The sequence below is a fragment of the Diabrotica virgifera genome, chromosome 2 (genome assembly GCF_917563875.1).
Source record: "Diabrotica virgifera virgifera chromosome 2, PGI_DIABVI_V3a".
Lineage (NCBI taxonomy): Eukaryota > Metazoa > Arthropoda > Insecta > Coleoptera > Chrysomelidae > Diabrotica > Diabrotica virgifera.
Window position 1 is genome coordinate 100,214,186 of NC_065444.1, and position 25,311 is coordinate 100,239,496.

At 32.4% G+C, this 25,311-nt stretch overlaps 1 protein-coding gene across 1 annotated transcript; it reads right to left on the reverse strand.

The window, feature by feature from the left end:
* Positions 1-2,985: 2,985 nt before the first annotated feature.
* On the reverse strand, positions 2,986-24,829 carry LOC114343796 (uncharacterized). Its single transcript, XM_028294639.2, has 2 exons — positions 24,651-24,829; positions 2,986-6,687 (listed from the first exon to the last, which is right to left on the reverse strand). The coding sequence occupies exons 1-2, from the start codon at positions 24,696-24,698 to the stop codon at positions 6,316-6,318; spliced, it is 420 nt and encodes a 139-aa protein (XP_028150440.1). The 5' UTR covers positions 24,699-24,829; the 3' UTR covers positions 2,986-6,315.
* Positions 24,830-25,311: the final 482 nt, after the last annotated feature.

The window sequence follows — 25,311 nt, forward strand, 5'->3', positions numbered from 1 at the left end:
ATAAGCAATTTAAAATTTGAAAAATGCGAAAATAGCCATTTTTAAGACTTAATAACTCGGTTAAAAATTATTATTATGAAAGTCAGAAAGTGACTAAATCAAATTTAAAGCCCCCTACATGATCCTGAAGAAACTTGTGTCAATAATTTATTACTAAGCTGTTATTTTTAATTGTTAATAATGAGCGGTAAGATCGTATTGACGCGGCTGTAAATGTGAGTGCGAGTGAGATGCGCCATTGGACTGCCTGAGTGGCATCTCTTTCGCACTCATCATGGACGGCCGCCTAATACGTGCATGATTTTCATTATTTTTACTTAAAATAACAGCTTAGTAATCAAATAATGACAAAAACTTATTCAGGATCTTGTAGGGGGGTTTAAACTTTGATTTAGTCACTTTCTGACTTTCATAGTAATAACTTTTAACCGAGTTATTAAGCATTGAAAATCGTAGTTTTTCGTTTTTTTTTTCAATTTTAAAATGCTTTTACCTCGAAAACGATCAACTTTAAAGAAAAATTATGAGAGAACTTTTTTTATCCAGAATGATCCAAAAAAGCTAAAAAAAATTTGTCAGGGCAGAAAATATTGATTTTTGCAATTTGATTAAAAAAAATTGTTAAAAAAAATTTGGACCACTTTTTGCGTGGGCGACTTCTTGAATCTTATTCTGGAATGACTCACGAATGTGATTATGCAAAAAAATTTTATGGGAATATTTTCTTTAAAGAACCCGCCATTTTCGCCTTGTCTATATCTTAATCTGACGATTTCGAGTTTTTCTAAGGATATATTTTTTTTTCGGCCCCCCTTAACGAACTCTCCTGCATTAAGAGTCAATTTATTTATGGTAGAGGTACATTTTAAGGGTAAAGGGTTGGTCGCCATGTAATAATCTGACGGGCTCGAGTAACTGCAAGAATGCCCACTTGGGTTTCCCTACCATAATAACGATACGTGATAACTATTGGCGCCGTTAGTATTACTGGTTTTGTCAGATCCAAATTATTTTATCGCTATAGATTCGTAAAAGTACATTGCATTAGATCTGATTTTCTATTAAATTATGCTGTTTTTTATTTTAAACATGTGAAATAAAAATTCACCTTGAAGTAACGAGCCACTCTGGCCTCCATTACCCAATATGGTAAATACAATGGTTTTACCAAGGTGGTAGTAATAATATAAAGTGGTGTAGTACCATGCTGGTAGTACAATGTGATAATACCAAACAATTAGTAAAAAGAGCAAATAAAAAATGATGAAACCCCTAAAGAAAAATTCATGCAGAGAGCCTTAAAGGATATGTTTACGACTTTTGTTTGAATAACAAAACTGTACCGCGCTAGTCCGACACCGCGCATGGGTGTAGGACTCGACGATCGCGCCCTCTTTTTTGTCCGACAAAAATAATATATTTTATTCTAACGCATAATTTTTTTGATTAAAATTAAAAATGATAGTTTAAGGGCCGGTTGTTCGAACGCTAATCAACAATGATCATTATTAAATATTTAATTACTGTCACCAAAACTGTCAATGTCAACTTTGTTTGGGTTGCTGAAAATATAATTAATTACAATTATGAGATTTATTATTAATTATGTTAATAATTATTGTTATATTAATTGATTATAGTCTCAGAATTGTAATTAATTATGTTTGAACAATTGACATTGACAGTAATTAATTATTTGATAATGATCATTGTTGATTAGCGTTCGAACAACCGGCCCTTATATTTAATTACTGTCACGAACTGTCAATGTCAACTTTGATTGGGTTGCTGAAAACATAATTGATTATAATTATGAGATTAGTTAATCAATTAACATAACAATTATTAACATAATTGATTAACTAATTTCATAACTGTAATCCATAATTATGTTTTCAGCAACCCAAACACAGTTGACATTGACAGTTGGTGACAGTAATTAAATATTTGATAATGATCATTTTTGATTAGCGTTCGAACAACCGGCCCTAACAATCACAAAACCTAACCGCGTTAGAGCTACATGTTTAGGCGTGTTTAAACGAAAACCATTTTTAAGACTTTTGTAATCATTTTTGAAAAAGGACGATGTAGTGTGGACCACAAAGTGTTTATCAGTTTTGTTCTTTTTTTTTAACATTTGTGTTAGATTTAGGACCGGTTGTTCGAACGCTAATCAACAATGATCACTATCAAATATTTAGTTACTCTCACAACTGTCAATGTCAACTTTGGTTGTGTTGCTGAAAACATAATTGATTATAATTATGAGATTAGTTAATCAATTAACATAACAATTATTAACATAATTGATTAACTAATTTCATAATTGTAATCCATAATTATGTTTTCAGCAACCCAAACAAAGTTGACATTGACAATTGGGGACAGTAATTAAATATTTGATACTGATCATTTTTGATTAGCGTTCGAAAAACCGGTCCTTAGTTTATTATATGGCCTTTGTTATAAATGATATTTACTTTTACTATTAAGATAACTGGTGACTCCCATTGCCATAAAATAACATGACTCAGTAATGGGAGCCAAATTATTTTTTTAAATTTTATTTAATAAATATTCTATTATAATTAGTTTTTCTTAAATGTCACATATAACAAAAATATACATGTAAATCTTCCATATAAATTTTTAAATTTGTTTAAAGGCTAATAATATGGTTTAAATTAAAATGTTCCCTTGTGTCTCCCAATCTCATTAAAATCACGCCAGTCTTTAAAAAGTTTGCGAAAAATTTGCAGTTTTGTTTTATTCGAAACGAGCTTGTGTTTTGTTTTTGTTTTGTCCGTTTAGTGGAAAACCGCCAATAGAAATAAATATATTCACAAATTTTATCTACCATGAAATATCACTCTTTTTGACTGTTGTTTAGTATAGTGTATTTTGTAAAAGCAGTCACGTTATTTCCTGTGTTTCTGCAAGAAAACTCAAAAAATAGAATAGAATAATGTTCATTTGAGTAAATTATAATAAAAATAAACAACTTTTAATTAAAATTTTCCTTTGGAAACAGTATAAAATAAAACAGCTTTTAAACTTAAATAATTTCAAATTTGATCCTAAAATTATTTCATGACACCTAAACAAAATTTTAAAATCTTATACAAAAAATATCATTTTGTTTTTGCCACCACCATAATAAAAAACAAATGTTTTAAAAACTGCAGATTTTTGATACAAATTCAGGTAGCTAAGGAGCTGGAGACAGTAGTTTAAAAAAATTCCCTTTATTAAAAATTCATAAATCACTCGTCCGTAAGAAAAGTGACACAACTCAAAAAATGCAATCTAGTTATCCTGTTAAATTGACCCCAAAAATCCTATACTTTTACAAGGAAAAGTGTCACGTAGATGTTTACTTCCAACTTCGTAATATGGCAGTGCAGTGGCGTAGCGTAGTGGGGGCAGCAGGGGCACTTCTTCGGGGGCGGCAAAATGTAACAATAAATAATAAAAATATTTTGTAAATATTTGAACCATTTTATATTTTGATCGCAACTACAAATTTGGACCGATTGAAAGGAGCACGGAATTTTTCATTACTTATTTTGTGACGAATTCGGGGAATTCCTCTCCTTTGAATTATATTTTGTGGTAACTGACAACAACGTCTATACTGACCTGTGGGAATTCCCCGTTTATGACTAACAATCAACGTAAATGACTTCTATTACATACATCGGCAAATATTTCACTACCCTATACGTTATTCAGTGGCACAAGGGTTCAAGACACGCGGTGGAGTGCATAATGTGACATGGCATCATTACAAAGACCTTCTCGTCACTTTGAAAAAACTGACAGAGGCAGGTGAAAGCTTAAACACTAGGACAGATGCAGGTGCTTTACTAGTTTCGATGCAGTCATTATCCTTTCTTTGTTTTTTGGGCCTGTGGCAACCGATGCTACATGAAGTGAATGATGCACAAAAATATTTACAAACAAGGGGACCTTGACATAAGATTGTGCGCTCAGAAAGTAAATGCTTTGCAGATGATATTGATAGAGAAAAGAGAGGAATGAACAAATGGCGCTGTACGTTATGCAAAAAATATGTGTGAAGAACTTGTAATTTCCATAAAACCTAGGAGGCACATAACAAGAAAGCATATTTTTGATGACGGAAATAGAGATGCTAGCTTGTCTTGTGACAATGAGTTGAGACGGAAGCTGTTTTTTTTTTTTTCGTTAGATAGAGTTATTGTAGAAATTCGTGAGCGTTTTCAACAGCTACAGAATTTATCGGATAAGTTTGCTTATGTAACGCGGCTATATTATTAGATCCAGACAACACTGAATGTATTCTAGACTACGCATCTGACGAAATTGACGAGCAGGATTTCAAGCTGGAAAGAGTTCAACTGCGGACTTTCGTTGCTGCTATAGGTAACGAAAATAAATTTATTAGGGACCGTTCAAATATTACGTAATGCAGGTTGGGGGGGGGGTCAAAAATCTTCAAAAATTGCGTTACGTAATAGTTAAACGCCCATTACAGTGTGTTACGTAGAGGGGGGTCAAAAAACAAAAATCGCGTTACGTAATACTTGAACGCTCCCTTAATGCAGACTCACTTGAATTATTTAAATTTATTGTTAAATACAAGCTTTAAGATACCTACTAAAAAATATTTTAATAATGTTCCGAATATTTTTTATAGTTTCTATAAGCAATGACAACTGTGAGAGAAGTTTTTCAAAATTGAAATTGATTAAAAATTATTTAAGGTCGACAATGAGTACTCTAAGACTATCTAATTTGGCTATTTTGTCTATTGATCCACATAATAATTAATATATTTACGTAATGTATAGTATACATTAAATTAAAATACCTAAATAAGAGGGCGGCAAACTTGTCTTCCGCCCCGGGCAGCCGACACTCACGCTACGCCACTGGATGGCAGTAGTGTCATTACTCTTTTGGCGGTAAAATGAATATATTATTCCGGAACCATGACACTTTTGAGGTTATGCTGTGACGTACTACGTGAACATATCGTTATTTGTCACGAAAACCGTTGTATTTCGAAAAGTTTCCTAGGTGTTTTTCGTTAATGTTTAAAAAAGTGACGAATATTTTAAAAAAAGTGACCTAACTCAAAATCTTGTTTCTTTGTTAAATCAAATATCTAAGTATTTTTGGTTTTGCTTCTTACACAATTAGAAACATTCTCTTATCTTATCCATAGTTTTCATTTTTAATTTATAAATTTTAGCAGATCGTTTAAAACGAATTTACGCCCAATAACTACTTGCTTTTAAGTATATACTAAGACACTATATACTAAAAACGTTGTTTTTTGAGTTGTGACACTTTTCTTCTGGATAATCGAAATATTTTTAAAAGCATCAATTTACTCCATAAGTAGGTATTATTTGTACGCTTTGTCCTCTACTGACTTGACAGTTATGACTACTTTACAGTACATATTTTGGAGTTAGATTTAAATCAGAATATATACTGCTTAAGAATTGGATAGTATATTTTTATTTTTTGTAACTTTGTAATTGTAGTGGATACGGACCTAAGCAACAATTGGTAGCCAATGCTTTTTACATGCTACTTTTTCTTTCTTAGTTGTTTTACTTTTCAAAATATAACTATTATGCTTTGTTATAATTTTTACTTTGTTTTAAAATATAACTTACATTTGTAAAATAATAAAACCAGGCCATTTAGACCATTGTTGTGGAGAGGAAGAGGACAACGATATAATAAACATTTAACGGGTTCAACCTTTACGTTTGCCATTTGCTGGTGCTATGTTAGAATGCTAAGTTTGTGTTTAAAATATCCAGTTCAATTGTTGAGCAGTGTATTTTACCATATATGTATATTGCTTTATCTAACTTCAGCATATTGAATAGAAATATTAAAAACAAATCTCATATCGTAGTTAACTTTGATTATTTAGTCAGTAAAATGCTTTTCGGTAAAACAAATTTAATAAATAAAGACGATAATGCCGCTATTTTTCAAATCTGTCACAAAACCATGGTAAAATGTATAAGATATTATTACTTTCGCCCTATCGAAATAAACTTCTGAGATCCGAGCGTTATATATTAGGTATATTCGCGGAGCAAATCCTAAATTTACCCGGAGGGAGAACGCCTGCGCATTTCAAAATTGGGCGTGCGTGAAGGTCGAATTTTTTCCTCTATCTGAACACCTAATACTCAGGCGTTCTCCCTCTGGGTAAGTTCAGGATTTGCTCCGCGAATACACCTATAGCATATTCCTTTACTGCTACCAGCTCTCTAACTACAAGTTAAAAAGTTTTAGGAAAATCTACATATCATAGTGAGGTAAATATGGTGCCATAGCTCGCTTAGTACACTTAAATATTTCAACCGCAGTTTCTTCTGGAGTGTCTTTCTTCACAGCGCAATCTTCCACAGCTTGATCTAGTTTATGTGCATCGGTTATTATATAGTCCAAACTGCTTCTCAGTTCTGCTTTGTTGATGTTAGACTTTTCATCTAAGATCTGTAGGTTCTTGTATATGCAAAGCGCATGGCCGCCGAAACTAGCAACGTCAACGTCACCTCTGAAAGCATTTTTTAGAGTTTCTCGATCAAGGCTGGTGACTGGATCGTCTTGGCATTTCTTTCTTGCTTCTTGATATTTTAAGTTAGGAGATCTCCTGGTATCTGCAAAAGTCTAAAAATGAAACACATTAGATAACTACTGCTGTTAACTACGTTAAAAATTAATTATAAAATTTATACAGGGTTTATTGGGAATCGGAAATACTTGAATGGTGAATAGAGGTCACTCAGGCGGTTCTACATATTAGTCAAAAAAATAGTGTACAAAAATACCAAAATCCCAATCAAAAATTAGGTTAAAGAAAATATAAGGTACATGCAGCCAATATGGCCATGCTAATACGTTTTATTTTTTTACATAATAATGTTTTCAGTTTTTCAAAACTTTTGATATGCTATAGTATAAACTACATTATTAGACAGATATTCTAAGTAATTAAAAGTCAACCGTAAGAACCGTTACAAAAATATGAGTAATATAAGATATAATATGAGTTGGCCATATTGCCAACCGGGTGTATGGCAATAAGGCCATAAAAAATATTCATTATGTACAGAATTACAAAAAAATGTTATTCGGGAATAATTGAAATAAAAGGTCAAAATAAAAACATAAGCTCAAAAATTAATTTATTATAACAGGTCAATATAGGGTAACTGCAAAAACAAATTTTTTATTCATAAAAATGAAATTTTATCCACAATCTGGACACATGAAAATTTCTATGACATCGTCTTTAGTTAGTCCCATGCACTCCTCATGGACGTAAGCCTTGCATTTAACACATAAGCGCATATCTGCTTGTCTATCTTCCCTGCAGAGTTTACAATACCAAGACTCATTTAAAATTTTACATTGTGGTTTTGGTGCTCTAGATATTTTTGATTTTTTTTATATTCGTACTTGATACTGAAATATCCTTAAGAATTTTGTTTTCTTTAGTGAACAAGTTTCTTGTGACAACTTGGGCTCTACTGTTCAGAGCAGGTTTTCTGGGTTTCTTAGCTTTGGTTAGTACCATATCTGGAGTTGGTAGCATCTCAGTAAACGAATTGTTCTCGTTCAAGGCAGGATCTTGTACAATTTCTTCGTCAGAATAAGAGTTACTAGATTCATCGTGTACACTGAAATGACTGTCTGAATCACTGCTGCTGTCATCATGGGTACAAGTTCTGGCTCTATTACCGTTTTTCTTTTGTGATCTTACACCAGATGTGGATGGACCAGCTTCTAAAGAAATTGAGCGATCGACATTATTTTCCTTATTCTCTAATAAACTAGATGTATTAGATGGAACTGTTTTTTAAGACATTTGCTATTGCTGTTGAGGTTCTTGGTCCTGATTTTGACTTGCAGTGCTTGGAGCAAATGCAATCTCTGGAATTGCTTCACGATTTAGAGGATATGTCCCTGTTGCTCTGAAGCCTGCTTTAATATTTGACATTGTCATTGTTTTATCCCAAACAGCCGAAAATATGCCTCCAAAACGCATCTTACTAATTGAACGTTCGTCTGGATGCGTGGAAAAATATTTTACTACCTCATCGTCCCAGTAATACTCAAACGCCCTAAATACAGCCTTATCCATTGGCTGGAGTTCGTGAGTCGTATTACTGGGCAAACAATACAACGTTATATCAAATCTGTCAGCGGTTTCCAAAATACTGTAGTCCAAGTGACACTTGGCTCCATCAAAAATAAGCAGACATTGACCTTGAACCTTAAACTTTGCAAAATGCTCTATCCAACAGGAAAATTCTGCTTGTGTCATGCTACCTTTTTCGGTCATAAGTACTGAAGTCCCTGCAGGCATTGAATCACTCCATTATTATTTCATGCGCTTCCCTTTAAATAAAATTACGGGAGGTATTGCTGTTCCGATAGCGTTACCACAGGCTACAATTGAAACATTTTGTGCGTTTTCGTTCGTAACGAGATGTACCCGCCGTGACCCTTTTGCAGCTAACACCTTTTGCTGATGGTGCAAACAGAGCCTGCATCCTTTCTCGTCGATATTATAGATTCTTTCAGGATGTTCCATTATATGTAAAGATCGCAATACTTCTTCTAGCTTGGTGAAATGGTCATTTACAATGAATTTGTTTAATTTTTGGGCTCTTGGCGGATTTAGATTTTGTGCTTTTCTAACTCGAATTTGAGGGTTTCTTTCCATAAATCCCTTTAGCCAATATCGCCCAGCCTTTTCTTTTTCTTCTCTAAAAGGATTTGGAATATTATTCAACTTGGTATACCGGTAAACACATCGACGAAGTACACTTGCAGTTAGCGGGTAACCTACTTCGGATAACCGAATGATTCTTCGACTTAATTCAGCTTCTTGTTCTTGAGTTAAGATGGGTTTACGACCCATGGCGGCTTTTCCTGTCTTACCTTGCTCGACATAGCCCCTAAGGGTTCTCCTTGGTAGATTATAAGTTGTACTGGCCCTATTTACTGACATACCCGCGTTCACATCTTGAAGCGCTTGGGTTAAGTCTTCTTCACTCCATTGCCCTCTTATGCCTCTAGAGCGAATACGACCCATCGTTATTCCTTAAACAATATAGAAAACATTACAAAAAAACTGGTATGATACATACTCTATTAGGAAAATGTATGCATAGCAATATGGCCATGGCCATATTGCTGTCTATCGATAATGGCCATATTGCTCACATGAACCAAATCAACTATTTTTTCAAATATAAGGCACTATCATAAACTGATCCAAAAAATAACTGCACTCATTTATCATCGTACCTTTGCACAATCTAAACGTAATATCTACTTAAAAAATACTTACGTGATTGTTACTGTAAAAAGAGATATAATAAGTTTCACGTTTATAATGACGCACTTACGAGGCACTATTTTCTTCTGTAATGCAGCACACACTCACAAACTCACAATGTCGGCTTAAGACTGATTACCAGTGTTCCCAGATGACTTTTTTGAGGATCAGGAGGTGTCGCCACGAACGATCAGGAGATTTCAGGAGACTCGCTCGCCTCAAAAATTGGTAGAATTCTGTAGTTTCAGTCTTTACGTTATAGATTGGCAACTAGATGTCGCCACGAAAAATCAGTAGAATCAGTTGGTGGAGTATTTTTACGTTTATAGGTAGGCATGCAACTCTATAAAATCTGTAAGGGACGGCTGTGGCAACGCTATATGGCGGCTAAAGCATAAAAATAAAAAAAATAAAATAGGATAAAATTCTGAAAAATTAAAACTCCATACAAAACCGTTCTTGAATCGTTACGCGCATGCGCAATGACGAGTAATGCTGCGCAGTAACACATTTTTCGTTACTGCGCATCCTCGTAATCATTCAAAAACGGTTTTCTATCGAGTTGGAACAAAACCAGATGATTTTCAGAATTTCATCACTTCATCAGGAGGTTTAAGGACGCCATCAGTAGATCAGTAGGCGAGGGTCGCCATCAGTAGGTCTCCTGAAATTTCAGGAGGTCTGAGAACACTGCTGATTACTCTAGCGGCTGTCGTATTTGGCGAACATACTGTTTATATCTATTGCGCCATCTACTTCAAATTCAAGGTAGTTACCGAGTTATAAGGAAGTGGCCATATTGCCTGCTTGGCCATATTGGCTGCATGTACCTTAATCTCAAAGTTCAAAATCGGTATAACTACTTTAAAAACATGTATTTTCTCGGCTTCCCACGGAGCAATTTTCTTAATTTTTTTTTTATTCCAAAGTTATTACCAAATGCCATAGACGCTTTAGGTTTGTTATAATAAATTAATTTTTTATAACAAAATAAAACTACATATTTTTTCCAGTTGTTGACTTTTTTAGAAAAACTTACCACACGTGTACCTTTTAACGTTCAAAATACAAATATTCTCATTTGAAAGCTGTATAATTATTTAAACAATCTTTTTTTAAACAAATTAAAGATTTTTGTTTTAACAAATAAATTAATTTATTATAAGTAACAAAACCAAAGGACCTTTCGCATTTACTAGTGCGTTAATTAGGTGGATCTATTAGAGTTACTTGGGAAAAAAACAAAATTAAAAAATTTGCTCCATGCGACGCAGAGAAAATAGAATTTTTTAAGATGTAATAATTTTGAACTTTGAGATTGTATTTTCTTCAACCTAATTTTTGAACGGGATTTTGGTGTTTTTGGTATTTTTTAATGCGTAATACCGATCTTTGTTATTAGTTTAATATATGTTATGAGTCTCTTGAAGATATGAAAATTTGTATATAGAAAGAGGACCGAAATAAAAAAGGTAATGGTGCGAAAATGACCATCTCACTGTTTATAACTTCGTCGCACATGCCGGTCGACTTTGACCGGTCGTATCTCAGGAACCGCTCATCGTGATTAAACATTTTTTCTTTAAAAAAAAGCATCCTGCCACTTCCTTTCCAATTTTCTTAAATTAATTTTTTTTAATTTAATTTAACCTAATAGTTTCAGAGATATTCCATTTGTTTTTAGGCCAAACAATTTTTTATAAATTTAAAACATTCCTGATACCGCTTAAATAGTCCAATTGTATTTCTGTAAAGTACATTAGATAGGTATAGTGCCTTTTTGTGCGAAAATCATAGTTACTCTGATGTATTATAATTATTATGGTTAGGTATTATGGCGACCGTAAATTGTTAATTAACAATTTAATTGTTGATAAACTGCTCGTTTAATTTTTACCGGTTTCTGGAAATATAATCTATACCAGGGGTGGCCAAACCACGGCACGCGTGCCACGGTGTGGCACGGCGGTGTCTTAGAAGTCGGCTTTTTTGGTATATATTCTATACCAAAAAAGCTTTTATATTACCAAGTTATTTAATTGTTGATAAATAATTACTTACCTACTATTATTTTAGTTGAAAATAAAATATTTTGTTGGAAAAACCCGGATTTTCCAAGGAAAGTTTTCGTCGAAGCAAATAGGAAAAAAAACATCTCGATACAGAATTAAATTGTGGTGAATTGTTATTTGAGTGTTTTTAATGTAAAGTTAAGTTTGTCGAAGATACAAAACAATAATTGAATAAAACACGATTTCGTAGCGCTAATTTGTTTATAAAAAAATAGCACTCTATCTGCCGATCTTGCATACCTATATTATTAATATATACAGGTCGTTTCATTAATAATTGTCCATATAGTAACTGGAGAAACCTTAGCACAAAATTCAATGATTTAACCTAAAACACTTAAATAAAAAATATGGTTCCTTACTGAGTTACAGGTTGTTTTATCTAAAAATTTAAAAATTATTTTTGCTCAGCATTTTAAAACTTTTCGACGTATCCTTTTGATACTTGGCCGAAAGTGCGACTACTATACACCCTACTAAATTATGATAAACAAACGTTTCTAGCTACTACCACTGGCGTACGACAGGGGATGGTGAATGGTTGACCCTTCTCAAATTCTACGCCACTAGAGGAATTACTAATTTATTGCCATTTTTGGATTCTCCAATACTTTCTACGTAAATAACATACTCTTCATTGGTAACGATAAAGTCATTAGTTTTCGAGATATTTGAAGTTAAATATGAAACGGCACAGTTATTTTGAAAAATGTAAAGACTGGAGTAGTTTTGTACACACTTATGAATATAGGTAAATAGGGAGAAGTGTACTTTTGAAGTGTGTAAATTAAATACTTCCTAGCTGAGTGCTTTCGGCTTATAAAGCCATCTTCAGAGCTATGGTCAAAAGGTTCAAAATACCACTATGAAGAGAGATGGATCCCATGTATGATATAAAAATACTTCTATTTTTTATGCAGTTTTTTAATTGATTGAAAAAATTGGAAAAAACCTTGTCTGATTGTTGAAAAATGCTCAACCCAGCTATTGTTTTATGGTCGGAAAAGTTAAAAACATCTATTACAAACACAAAGGACTTTCACACGAAAAATTACATTACATAAAACGAGTATTTGATCATGTAATGTAATTTTTCGTGTGAAATTCCTTTGTGCTTGTAATAGATGTTTTTAACTTTTCCGACCAGTAAACAATAGCTGGGTTGAGCATTTTTCAACAATCAGACAAGGTTTTTTTCCAATTTTTTCCATCAATTAAAAAACTGCATAAAAAATAGAAGTACTTTTATATCATACATGGGATCCATCTCTCTTCATAGTGGTATTTTGAACCTTCTGACCATAGCTCTGAAAATGGCTTTATAAGCCGAAAGTGCTCAGCTAGGAAGTATTTAATTTACACACTTCAATAGTACACTTCTCCATATTTAGTCCAGGAACCGAAGCATTTCACCTCGCAATTTTTACAGAATGGATCGATTTGCTTGAAAATTTGAGAATAAGTAGTGGATAGTTCAAGGATCAAAATCTATATGATGCCGAAAGGCGCTTTTACCATGGGGTGGGTTGCCACCCCATCTTAGGGGTGGAAATTTTTTATTATATTTTGACTGCGAAAGTTGATAAAAACATTCATTTTACGCAAAAAATGTTCTATACATTTTTTTGATAAAATTAATACTTTTCGATTTATTCGATATCGAAAATGTTAGTTTTATATAAAAAAAATCAATGTTTTTCGATGTATACTCATCTACCATTCACTCAATTTTTGCCGTAGAAAAATTTTTTTCAAACCAAGTCCTTGGGAATTAAATAACCAACAATTTCATATAAAAACATTTTTTCGTATATCTGATGCTAATCTTTCTATTTTGAAGAAAATGGCATTTTTTACCAAACTACAAAAAGTCGTTATTCGCTTTTAACTCTAGTTTTTTAAAAACTAATCATTCTAAACCAGTCAAATTTTTAAAATCTATTAATAATACATAAATAAAGAAGAATTAATAAGGCCAATGACTAAAAGCAAAGCTACCTTACATTTTATGCTTCCAATTGGATTTCTTTTTTTTTTTGAAAAAAATATATTGATTTTTTAACCGTAACCTTTTTAATTTTTATCTTAGAAAGTTTGTTAAAAATAATTTTGTAGGTTTTTACAAGATCTATAAGACTATTAATACCAAATCCTTTTAAAATACTCAGTCGCAAAAAGTGGTGACTTTGAATGGGTTGGTAAAGGTGATTTTTGCATGTTATTACAAGTTTTAATTATCGATAGCTCACTCAATTTTTACCGTAGAGAAAATTTTTGCAAACCATGTTCTTGGGAATTAAATAAGCTACAATTTTATATTTATATATTTTTTTGTATCTCTGATGATAATCTTTCTATTCTGAAGAAAAGGAATTTTTTACCAAACTTCAAAAATTCGATATTTGCTTTTGACTCCATTTTTTTTTAAACTAATCATTCTAAGCCAGTTAAACTTCTAGAACCTATTAATAATACATAAGTAAAGAAGACGAAAGAAGGTCAATGACTAATTTTAATCATGGTGGTGATTAGGGGTTTGCTTTCGATCACTTTTTCGCTGAAAAATATAGGGTCTGACATTCTTTTCATTATAAGCCACCTAATTTTTGAGCTAAAGACTTTTTTTATTTCTGAAGATAGATATTTGTAAATACTTCAAATTAGTTTAAACAAGTGATCCTCGAAAAATGTATCGTTTTCCCGTCTTTTGACTTTGAAACTACAATATTTAGCATTTGCCGAAGAAGACCTAACATATAATAAAGTACAGCTCGATTACTATTGGTCTTAAAGAAAATTTAAAAAAACGGTTTTGTTGATTTTTTCAAAAGGTACATTTTTGTTAAGCAAAGTTGTTTTGATAAAACAAAAACTTTTTGAGTTATTTGCAGAAAACTGATTAAAAACATTAATTTTTTTAATATAAAACTAACACTTTCGATAGCGAATAAATAGAAAACTATTAATTTTATCAAAAAAATGTATAGAACATTTTTTGCTTAGAATGAATGTTTTTACCAACTTTTGCGGTTAAAATATAATAAAAAATTTTCACCCCCGACATGGGGTGGCAACCACCCCCATGGTAAAAGCGCCTTTTGGCATCATATAGATTTTGATCCTTGGACTATCCACTACTTATTCTCAAATTTTCAAGCAAATCGATCCATTCTGTAAAAATTGCGAGGTTTTGTCCTATTTTAAGCTTCATTACTTGGACTAATTTACCTGTACAGTTATTTTAATTAATTTATGATATGATTCATATTATGATTAAAATTTAAAAATTATTTTTACTTAGTTCTTTAAGCGTATCCTTATCATACATGGCAGAAAGTGTAGGTATTGTAGACCCTACTAAATTAAGACAAATAAACGTTTCTAGCTACCACCAGAGGCGTACGACAGGGGATATTGTCAGGTTGACCCTTCCCAAATTCTACGAAACTCGCAAAATTGCTCTTTTAGTGTAATTTTTTGATTTTTCAATACTTTTTATGTAAATAATATACTCTTCATTCGTAACGATAAAATTATTAGTTTTCGAGATATTTGAAATTAAAAATGAAGCGACACAATTCAATAATCAAAATGACCTTGTCGTTTCATTTTTAACTTCAAAGATCTCGAAAACTAATGACTATCGTTACGAATGAAGAATATATTATTTTGATAGAAAGTATTGGAGAATCCAAAAATTAAACTAAAATAGCAATTCTGCCTGTGGCATAGAATTTGGAAAGGGCCAACCATTCACTTTCCCCCGTCGTACGCCTCTGGTAATAGCCAGAAACGTTTGATTAACATAATTTAGTAGTTTTTACAGTACCTATACTTCCTGCCAAGCATTAAAAGAATACATCGAATAGATTTAAAATACTGAGGAAAAATAATTTTTAATTTTTTAGATAAAACATCCTGTAACTTAGTAAGGAACCATATTTTATTTAAGTGTTTTAGGTTAAATTGTCGTATTTTGTGCTAAGGTTTCTCCAGTTACTATATGGACAATTATTAATGAAACACCCTGTATAATTATAAGATTCGGTTCCAGCAAAATTCTCAAATGACATGGAACATGATTTACGAGGAGGTCAAAGAAAGGTATGGAACATGTTGAGGAACAGGAAGAAGCCGGTTACCGAAGAATTACAAATTAACGCAATAAAACCAGAAGAATGGGTAACTCATTTAGAGAATCTATACAAAGACGAAAACGATAATAATGAAGTACAAACAAATGACCTACAAAACATTCACCAAGAAGAAACAGAGAATGACAACATCAAATCAAAAGAAGTACACGAAGCAATCAAAAGATCAAAAAATAGAAAATCATCAGGTCAGTACAATATACCAAATGAATGAATTAAATACGGAAGTACAAAAATAATAGAAGATATAACAACATTATTCCAAAAAAATGTAAACAACATGGCAGTACCAGAGGAATGGAGACAGAGTATAACCGTATAACAATACCCATCAGAAGAAAGGCGTAAAGACAGATCCTACGAACTACCGAGGAATTACACTACTCAATTCTACATCAAAACTATTGACAAAAATTCTATCCCAAAAAATATACAAGAAAGTCGGTGTATCGGAAGAACAACAGGGTTTCCGCCCAAACAGATCCACAATAGACGCTATTTTCATCATGCGACACTTAGTTGAGAAATCAATAGAATTCGACAAGTCCATGTTCACATGCTTTGTAGATCTGAAACAGGCATTCGACAGAGTACGATTAAAGGACGTGCTAACTATCCTTGGAAAGAAAAACATAGGTCAGAGGTATAGAAACATAATCAAAGAGCTCAATAGATCGAACAAAACACGAATAAAAACCACACAGAGGCTCCCGGAAGAAATCAAAATCAATGTCGACAATAGACAAGGGGACCAGCCTCAGTCCATGCCTATTTAATTTAATAATGGATGAAGTTATAGGTAGTGTTACCAAAATTAATCAAGGATACAAAATGGGTAACCGAACCATTAGAATACTTTGCTACGCAGATGATGCAATCTTAATAGCCGAAAACGAAGATGACTTACAACGCCTACTACAAAAATTTAAAATAACTACCGAAAGGTATAACCTGACACTATCCACAGAGAAGGCCCAATCGATGGTAATATCCAAGAACCCAATTAGACGTAAATTAGTAGTGGACGACCATATATTCGAACAGGTAATGGATTGTACATACTTAAGTGTGGAATTATCTAGCGACAGGCATCTGTGGCAAGAAACAAAACAGCAGGCAACCAAAGCGAGAATATCTGGTTTCTTGAGGGATATAATCTGACGGAATAAATATATGAGCACCAAAAGCAAAGTTTGCATTTATAAGACATGTGTTAGACCCGTACGTAGCTGAGATAAAGAGCCGAGACAACAAAGACCAAATAAATAATGAGAACAACAGAGATGAACCCTAAGATCCATAAGAGGTATCACACTCAGAGATAGAATACGAAACGAACACACATTGAGCTCGGCGTTCAAGATGTAGTGAGATGGACAAGAGCACGACGACGCATGTGGAGAGACCACGTAGATCGGATGGACCCCGAACGTATGGCGCAATGAGCGAAGACATAGAAGCCCGACACCAAGCGACACATAGGAAGACCCAACAAACGATGGTACGAAAGCTGGAGCTCCGGATCGCAGCAGAGACTGTAACAGAAGAAACAGGACATAGTCCTATTACAAGAAGAAGAAAAAGATTCCAGCAGTAAAACTGCTGGTAAATAACTTTTCCTTGTTTTTTCTAATTTTCCCAGAGTAATAAGGTAACAACAAAGGAAGCAAAAGTAGCAGTAGCAAAAGCTAAACATAATGGTATTAGGCGAGGCAATAAAGCACTCAAATCGGCATTACCTCCGAAAAAAAAAACGACACGATGGATTAATTCTTTTTGCATTCGATTAGTGAATGCGCCAAGAAACTTTGTGACCCCTAGCCATGAGATAATATTGAAAAACTGCAACAAAAATATGCATTCTTAAAGTGCATTTCAAACAAACAATAAAAAAATTCAGAACTCGTCAATTATCGGCGGAAATGAGTTCAATTTTATTACTTGGAGGATTTTGGGGTCGCTGAAAGCGAATATTATGATGTTGGAAGTGATCACCGGAGTACCTGTTTCCCAGGGTACCTACCTACTGTTTACCTCGTCTTCTGGGGTTTTCGGCAAATTCATTACAAAATTAGTCAAAAATCATTACTCGGAGGTTTTGGGGGTCGCTGAAGACGAATATGACATCGGAAGTCATCTCTGGAGTACCTGGTGCCCAGGGTACCTACTGTTTACCTCGGCTTTTGGAGTTTTCGATAATTTTGATAAATAATTAGTCCACATTTTTTGACGGCTGTGGGAATGTTGTCATATATCTGGTTTTTCTAAATAATCATTTGCCAATACCACTGCAATATGTACCACTGAATATTCGACAACGATTGTGGTTATTACATCTCCAGTTCACCACACTGCTTTTATTCACAATCATCTAAATAATTATTAGCTGTATATAAATAATAACTTTCCTGAGAGGTGGCTAGGCAGAGGAGGGCCAACTGTTTGGCCACCGAGATCAACGGAATTTTCCAAAATTGATTTTTTCATGTGGGAATATCCAAAAAATCCTTGTATATCATGAGTGTCCAATAACGCCAGATGATATGAAAAATAGAATAAGAGAAGCTTTTAATAATATTGACTTACAAAAATGTTAACAAATGTGGCTGGGTCATTTGAATATCGGTTACAAATCTGCATAGACGTTGAAGGTACATTTTGAACATTTATTTTAGACTAATGTTCTTCCTTCACGTAAATTTCCTTAATATCACATTAATTGTTACATTCATTAAATATTGTTATGGTTTATATTTCTCTTAGTTATTTAGGTATTGAGTAAAAATAATTTTGTTATATTATTATCACTCAAGACTAACTTTCTACTAGAAAAATAATTGAATGTAATCCCAAAATTTGGAGAAAACTAAAAATATCTCCGAAAGTAATAAGTTAAGGTATAGGGAATGCTATAAAAATGAAAGAGTGGCATACATACAATATTTCTAAAAAATAAAATATAGGGTGATCCATTTAAAAAAAAATGAGAAAATCGTAATTTAATTTTGTGGTTCACCCTGTATACAAATATTCGTCAATGATTTCAATTAAATTTAATTTAGTAGAATATTGTTTACCTTTTTATATAAAATAAATAATTGTTTATGAATTACTTCTTTATGTACATGGTGTTAATCTCAATGGGAATTTCGAAATAAAAATGGTCATAATAGTCCAGGAACCGAAGCTTTTACCTCGCAATTTTTACAGAATGGATCGATTTGCTTGAAAATTTGAGAATAAGTAGTGGATAGTCCAAGGATCAAAATCTATATGACGCCGAAAGGCGCTTTCACCATGGGGGTGGTTGCCACCCCATCTTGGGGGTGGAAATTTTTTATTATATTTTGACCGCAAAAGTTGATAAAAATATTAATTTTAAGCAAAAAATGTTCTATAAATTTTTTTGATAAAATTAATATTTTTCGGTTTATTCGCTATCGAAAGTGTTAGTTTTATATCAAAAAAATCAATGTTTTTCGATATTATATTCATTTACGATTTACTCAATTTTTGCCGTAGAAAATTTTTTTTAAACCAAGTTCCTGGGAATTAAATAACCTACAATTTCATATTGTAACATTTTTTCGTATCTCCGATGGTAATCTTTCTATTCTGAAGAAAATGGCATTTTTTAACAAACTACAAAAATTCGCTATTCGCTTTTAACTCCAGTTTTTTTAAAACTGATCATTCTAAGCCAGTCAAACTTCTGGAATCTATTATTAATACATATATAAAGAAGTATGAATACGGCCAATGACTAAAAACACCGCTAACTTACATTATTAAGATTCCAATTGGATTTCTCTTTTTTTTTCAAAAAAATATATTGATTTTTTAACCGTAACTTTTTTATTTTTTATCCTAGAAACTTTGACGAAAAAGAATTTTGTAGGTTTCTACAAGATCTATAAGGCTGTTAATACTAAATCGTTTTAAAATTCTCAGTCGCAAAAAGAGGTGACTTTAAAAGGGTTGGTATAGGTGGTTTTTACATGTTATTATAAGTTTTAATTGCCAATAGCTCACTCAGCTTTTGCCATAGAAAAAATTTTTGCTAGCCTTGTTGTTGGTAATTAAATAAGCGACAATTTTAGGTTTATATATTTTTTTGTATCTCTGATGCTAATCTTTCTATTCTGAATAAAAGGCATTTTTTACCAAACTACAAAAATTCGTTTTTCGCTTTTAACTCAATTTTTTTTAAAAACTAATCATTATAAGCCGGTCAAACCTGTAGAACCTATTAATAATACATAAATATAGAAAACCAAATAAGGTCAATGACGAATTTTAATTAGGCTGGTAATTAGGGGGAAGTTTCCGATCACTTTTTCACTGAAAAAAATAGGGACTGACATTCTTTTCATAACAAGTAACTCAATTTTTCAGCTAGAGACTTTTTTATTTTCGTAGATAGATATTTTTAAATACTTTAAATTAGTTTGAACAAGTTATCCTCAAAAAATGCACAGTTTTCTCGTCTTTTCAATTTGAAACTACAATATTTAGCATTTGACGAAGAAGAGCTAACATATAATAAAGTATAGCTCGATTACTATTGGTCATAAAGAAACAAAAAAAACTATTTTGTTTATTTTTTCAAAAGGTACATTTTTGTTAGGCAAAGTTGTTTTGATAAAACGAAAACTTTTTGAGTTATTAGCAAAATACTGAATAAAAACATTGATTTTTGCGATATAAAACTAACACTTTCGATATCGAATAAATCGAAAACTGTTAATTTTATCAAAAAAATGTATAGAACGTTTTTTGCTTAGAATGAATGTTTTTACCAACTTTTGCGGTCAAAATAAAATAAAAAATTTCCACCCCCGAGATGGGGTGGCAACCACCCCCATGGTAAAAGCGCCTTTCGGCATGATATGATTTTGATCCTTAGACTATCTACTACATACTTATTCTCAAATTTTCAAGCAAATCGATCCATTCTGTAAAAATTGCGAGGTTTTGTCCTATTTTAAGCTTCATTACTTGGACTATAACTTTTTAAATACTCTGTACAGTAATACGAAACCTAATATTATAAGAACATTATGAGAGGAATATAAATATGAAAAAATATGTACGGTCAATAGGGTATCCCATTTAAAAAATTATATTATTGATATACCACGCAGTTATGGATCACCCTGTAGAATATAGCATATTTTCAAGCCTGTAGAATATCATTGTCTACATTTTTTCTAAATAACTTTTTTTATATTCTATACCATAATTTAGAAATATACTTTATTGTCACTGAAAATTATACAAATTTTATGGACAAAGCTTAATTAAAGTCAGAAAAAATAAATAAATAATATCTAACAATAACAATAACAAATACAATTTTCTGAAATTTGATAAATCGTCAATATAAAAAAATATACATAAATACAAAATATAAGTTAATAAAGTAAAGAAAAAAAAACAAAATCGATATATTGCAACAATTTATAGAAATTGCAAAGTGAACATACAACAAAGTAAACTATTTATAGACATAGGAACTAATAAGTTTAAGTTGCTGCATGTGACACCCAAATATAGATAAGTTTGGTTACTTGTACATTACTGTAATTTCTTAGTTAGTCATTAAGAAACTCTTCTACTGAATAATATGGTCTTTTAGATAGATGAGCTTTTGTCATTTTACGGAAATTGGGGAAAGATGTTGCAGATTTGAGTTGTAAAGGAAGATGGTTGTATAGTTTTTTTGCGGAATATAATATAGATTTCTTTATTAACTCAGAGGACGGGATCGGTAAATAGACATCAAAATTTGAATTTCTGGTGGAGTAGTCATGATGAGGCCTTGCTGGAAAGACATGCATGTGTTTACGAATTAAGCAAACAGTTTCTAAAATATATAAAGATGTAAGGGTTAAAATGCCGTGATCTTTGAAGTAATTTCTGCAATGTGTTGTTCTTCTGAGGCCAAACAGATACCTTATTGCTCTTGTTTGTAATTTAAAAATAACATTTAATTGGGCAGCTGTACTAGAACCCCAAAAAGAAGACCATATCGAAGATGAGACTCGAACAAGGAAAAATATGTTAGTTTAGAAGATGCTAAATTGAGTTCTTTCGAAACAGATCTTATAGCATAGCAGGCTGAGGCGAGTTTCTTACTTAACAAATCGATATGAAGGGACCATTTGAGGTTGCTGTCTAAAAAAATACCAAGAAATTTTACAGAATCAACGGTAGAGATCTGGCTGTTATTAACAAGCTGGGGTTGAAGAGCACTTTTATAAGATAATGCTACTGTCTTATCCACGTTAAAAGAGAGTAAATTAGAGTCAGACCAGGTTTTTATCATAAGCAAATCAGAAGTTATAGTTGCATGAAGAGATGCAATAGTTGAGTTGCTCCAAGTGATACTGGTATCATCAGCAAAAAGAAAAATTTTTCCATCGATTTTTAAGTTAGTGATGTCATTTATAAAGATAAGGAACAGTAGAGGACCCAATACTGAACCTTGTGGTACTCCACATACAATGTTTTTGAGACTAGAGTCAGTATCATTTGCTCTAACTAGTTGTTTCCTATTATTCAAGTAAGATTGGAACCAATTTAAAGAAATACCTCGAATCCCATAGAAATTTAGTTTTTTAATCAAAATGTCGTGATTTACACAATCAAAAGCTTTGGCATAGTCACAGAAAACAGTGACAGTATAAAGATTATTGTTTAGTGCTTGGTTAACCTCATGAAGCACAGAAAACAAGGCATCAGTGGTACATTTATTAGTTAAAAAGCCGAACTGATTTTGGGATAAGATGTTGTTATCAATGAGAAAGGACATAAGACGGGTTTTTATCTCTCTCAATAATTTTTGAAAGTACCGGTAGTAAGGCAATAGGTCTATAGTTGCAAGCATTATATTTTTCACCACCCTTATGAAGGGGAATAATAATGGCTATCTTTAGGCACTCTGGGAATTTGCCTCTTTCAAAGGAATCATTAATTAGTGAGACGAGGATTTCCAACACATTTTCTGTGAGATTTGAGAAGATTTTTATGGATAGTCCATCAGTACTACAGGATGATTTGCTTTTGATACTATTGATAGTTTGGATCAGTTCAGATGTATCGATTGGCCTTAAAAAGAATGAATTCGAGAACACTCCCGAATTGGGGAGATAGGAAATGGGATCTTTTTGTGGCAAAATAGTAGAAGTTATATTTTTACTCACATTAACGAAATATTCGTTTAGATTTTCCGGGTCTGGAAGGGCAAATGTTTTAACTGCGTGAATTCTATTTCGAAGATCGTTTATTATGGACCAAGTTTCTTTTGCAACACTTTTAGAGCTTCCCAGACGATTTTGATAGTAGGCTTTTTTAGCTGAATTGATGAGTTTTAGATAGGTTACCCTGTACTTGGTGATATACTGAGTGACAGAGACGTTGGTAGCAAATTTCTTGATATACAATAGTGAGCGCATATTTTTGGCTGATATGCGGATACCTTTGGTAGTCCAGGGTTTGTGATGTTTTGGCTTAATTGAAATTAAAGGAAATGCCTTATTCAAGATAGAGACAAGCTTTTCTATAAAATCGTTGAAATTATAGTCCACGTCCGCAGAAGGAAAATGCCACTCAGAAGTTAAGCATAAATTTTGAAATTTATGAAAATTCCGAGCGGAAAAAATCCTACCTAAACGTCGGGTTTTCGAGGAGGGTTTGCTGAAGATGTTAAACTTCGTAAATACTGCTTCATGATCTGATAATCCCGCATTAATAATTGTAGAGCAGACATCAAGGGGTGAGAAATCTGAGACAATATAGTCAATTATGGTAGATGAAGTTTTTGTAATCCTTGTAGGAGAATTAACGTGCATTGAGAGACCATATGATTCAAATGTGTTGACCAAGGATATTTGGGTAGCACAAGCAGCATCATAATTAATGTTGAAGTCCCCGCATAGAATTTTTCTGCTTCTATGAGGCAATTCATCTAACAAATTTAGCAGGTTCTGAAAAAATAGTTCCACAGGAGAGTCAGGTGATCTATAGATGCAAATAATGTAAAGATTAAGATTTTTATTATAAACTAGGGAAAACTCAAAGAAGGCTTCATTTAACAGAAAGTCATATTTTGTAATCAGAGAAAAATCATTATTTCTAGAATTTTAATTATCCCCGATCCCGCACTAAAAACTAACACTGTATGTAGGAATTTTATTAATAATATTTTGTTATGTGTATAAGTAAGAAGTACTAAGAAGGGAGAAGCAGGGAGATACTGGATTCCATCAAAATTGAAAACTGCAACACTTGGGTCATATAACACCTGGGGACAGATATGAACTCGTAAAATTATTAATGCAGGGAAAAATTCAAGGAACGCGCAGCAGCGTAGGTAGAAGAAAAATGTCCTGGCTGAGAAATCTCAGAAAATGGTTTGGATGCAGCTCAGTTGAACTCTTTCGGGCTGTACTGTCAAAAGTTAGAATAGCAATGATGATTGCCAACATTCGTCTCGGAGATGGCACGTAAAGAAAAAGTTATTTGTATCTTTATACAAGTATCAAAGAATTTTATTATAAAAAGATAAATTCATTGGAAATAAATAAAGTATTTGATTTATAATTATTTAAAGTTATAATTTATAATATTTATAATTTAAAGTTTTCTTTGAAACTAAATTACCTATCAGTGTAGCCTTGAAAGAGAATTAAGTAGTTCAAGAATTGACGGTCGTAAACTAGTTTAAATATTCGCCAACGGAATTTTGAATATTGAATAAACTGTAAGACACTGGAGGTACTGAGGAAAAACTGGATAGGTCTTGTAGAAAATATAACACATACTAATATGTATACGTATTTATAGTATTCAGTAATTTGTGTGAACTGCGCAGTCTTAAATAAATTGTGAAATTTTTAGAAAACTTTGGAACATGTATAATCATTCACTGTAAATCGATAGAAATTTATCTTGATATTATCAAAATTATAACTTTACTTTATTCGTGTTGTATTTGTAAATAAATAAAATTCATAGGAAGATATTGTATATATTTGGAATATGATATGTGCTTACCGCAGACACAATAGCTGCAAAACAAACACAGAAAATCGTAATCTTCATGTTATTTCTTAACGGCAAACCAAAAAGAACAAACAATATTGTGGCTTCCTTTGTAAATTTCTTTTAACTGATGAACCAACAGCGCTTCCATACTGATTCAGTCTTCAGACCGGAGGTTCAAATTAAACAATTGAGCAGCACAAAGCACTTTCAATGATTTGACGAATGACTGGTTGGGATATATTTAAATGTATTATTTAAGACTAAGGTCTGTCACATTACTACAATGCTTAAAATAATTTTTATTATAACGTTATTTGATAATAACGCTTGAAGGCAGTAACATCATTGTTTATATAAAACTAGGTCCAAAAATTGGAAGGCCGCAGATTGCTAAAAAATAAACGTATATTTTAGATTTTGTGAATTGTTAGATTCTCCATCTGAGATATTATGTGCCTACATATTTTCTCGAAGGAAACAAAAAGGAAAAAACAGTTCGACGAGGAATGCGAGAGCGCACTAAAAGCTACAACGAAAAAAAAAGACTGTCGAACCCATCAGGTGAGAAACGTATGCGATTCAATAGAGAGAGAGCCCATGCTAGAAGTACATTTAGGTAAAAAAAGATTCAATATCTACAACAACAAATTAAAAGGTAGAAGGAGAATAC

Bases quoted from the DNA above. Each gene is read 5' to 3' on its own strand.
- LOC114343796 (XM_028294639.2), bottom strand. From the start codon at position 24,698: ATGAAGATTACGATTTTCTGTGTTTGTTTTGCAGCTATTGTGTCTGCG. The intron at 6,688-24,650 runs GTAAGCACATAT...TTTCATTTTTAG, and splicing joins TTGCAGCTATTGTGTCTGCG to ACTTTTGCAGATACCAGGAG.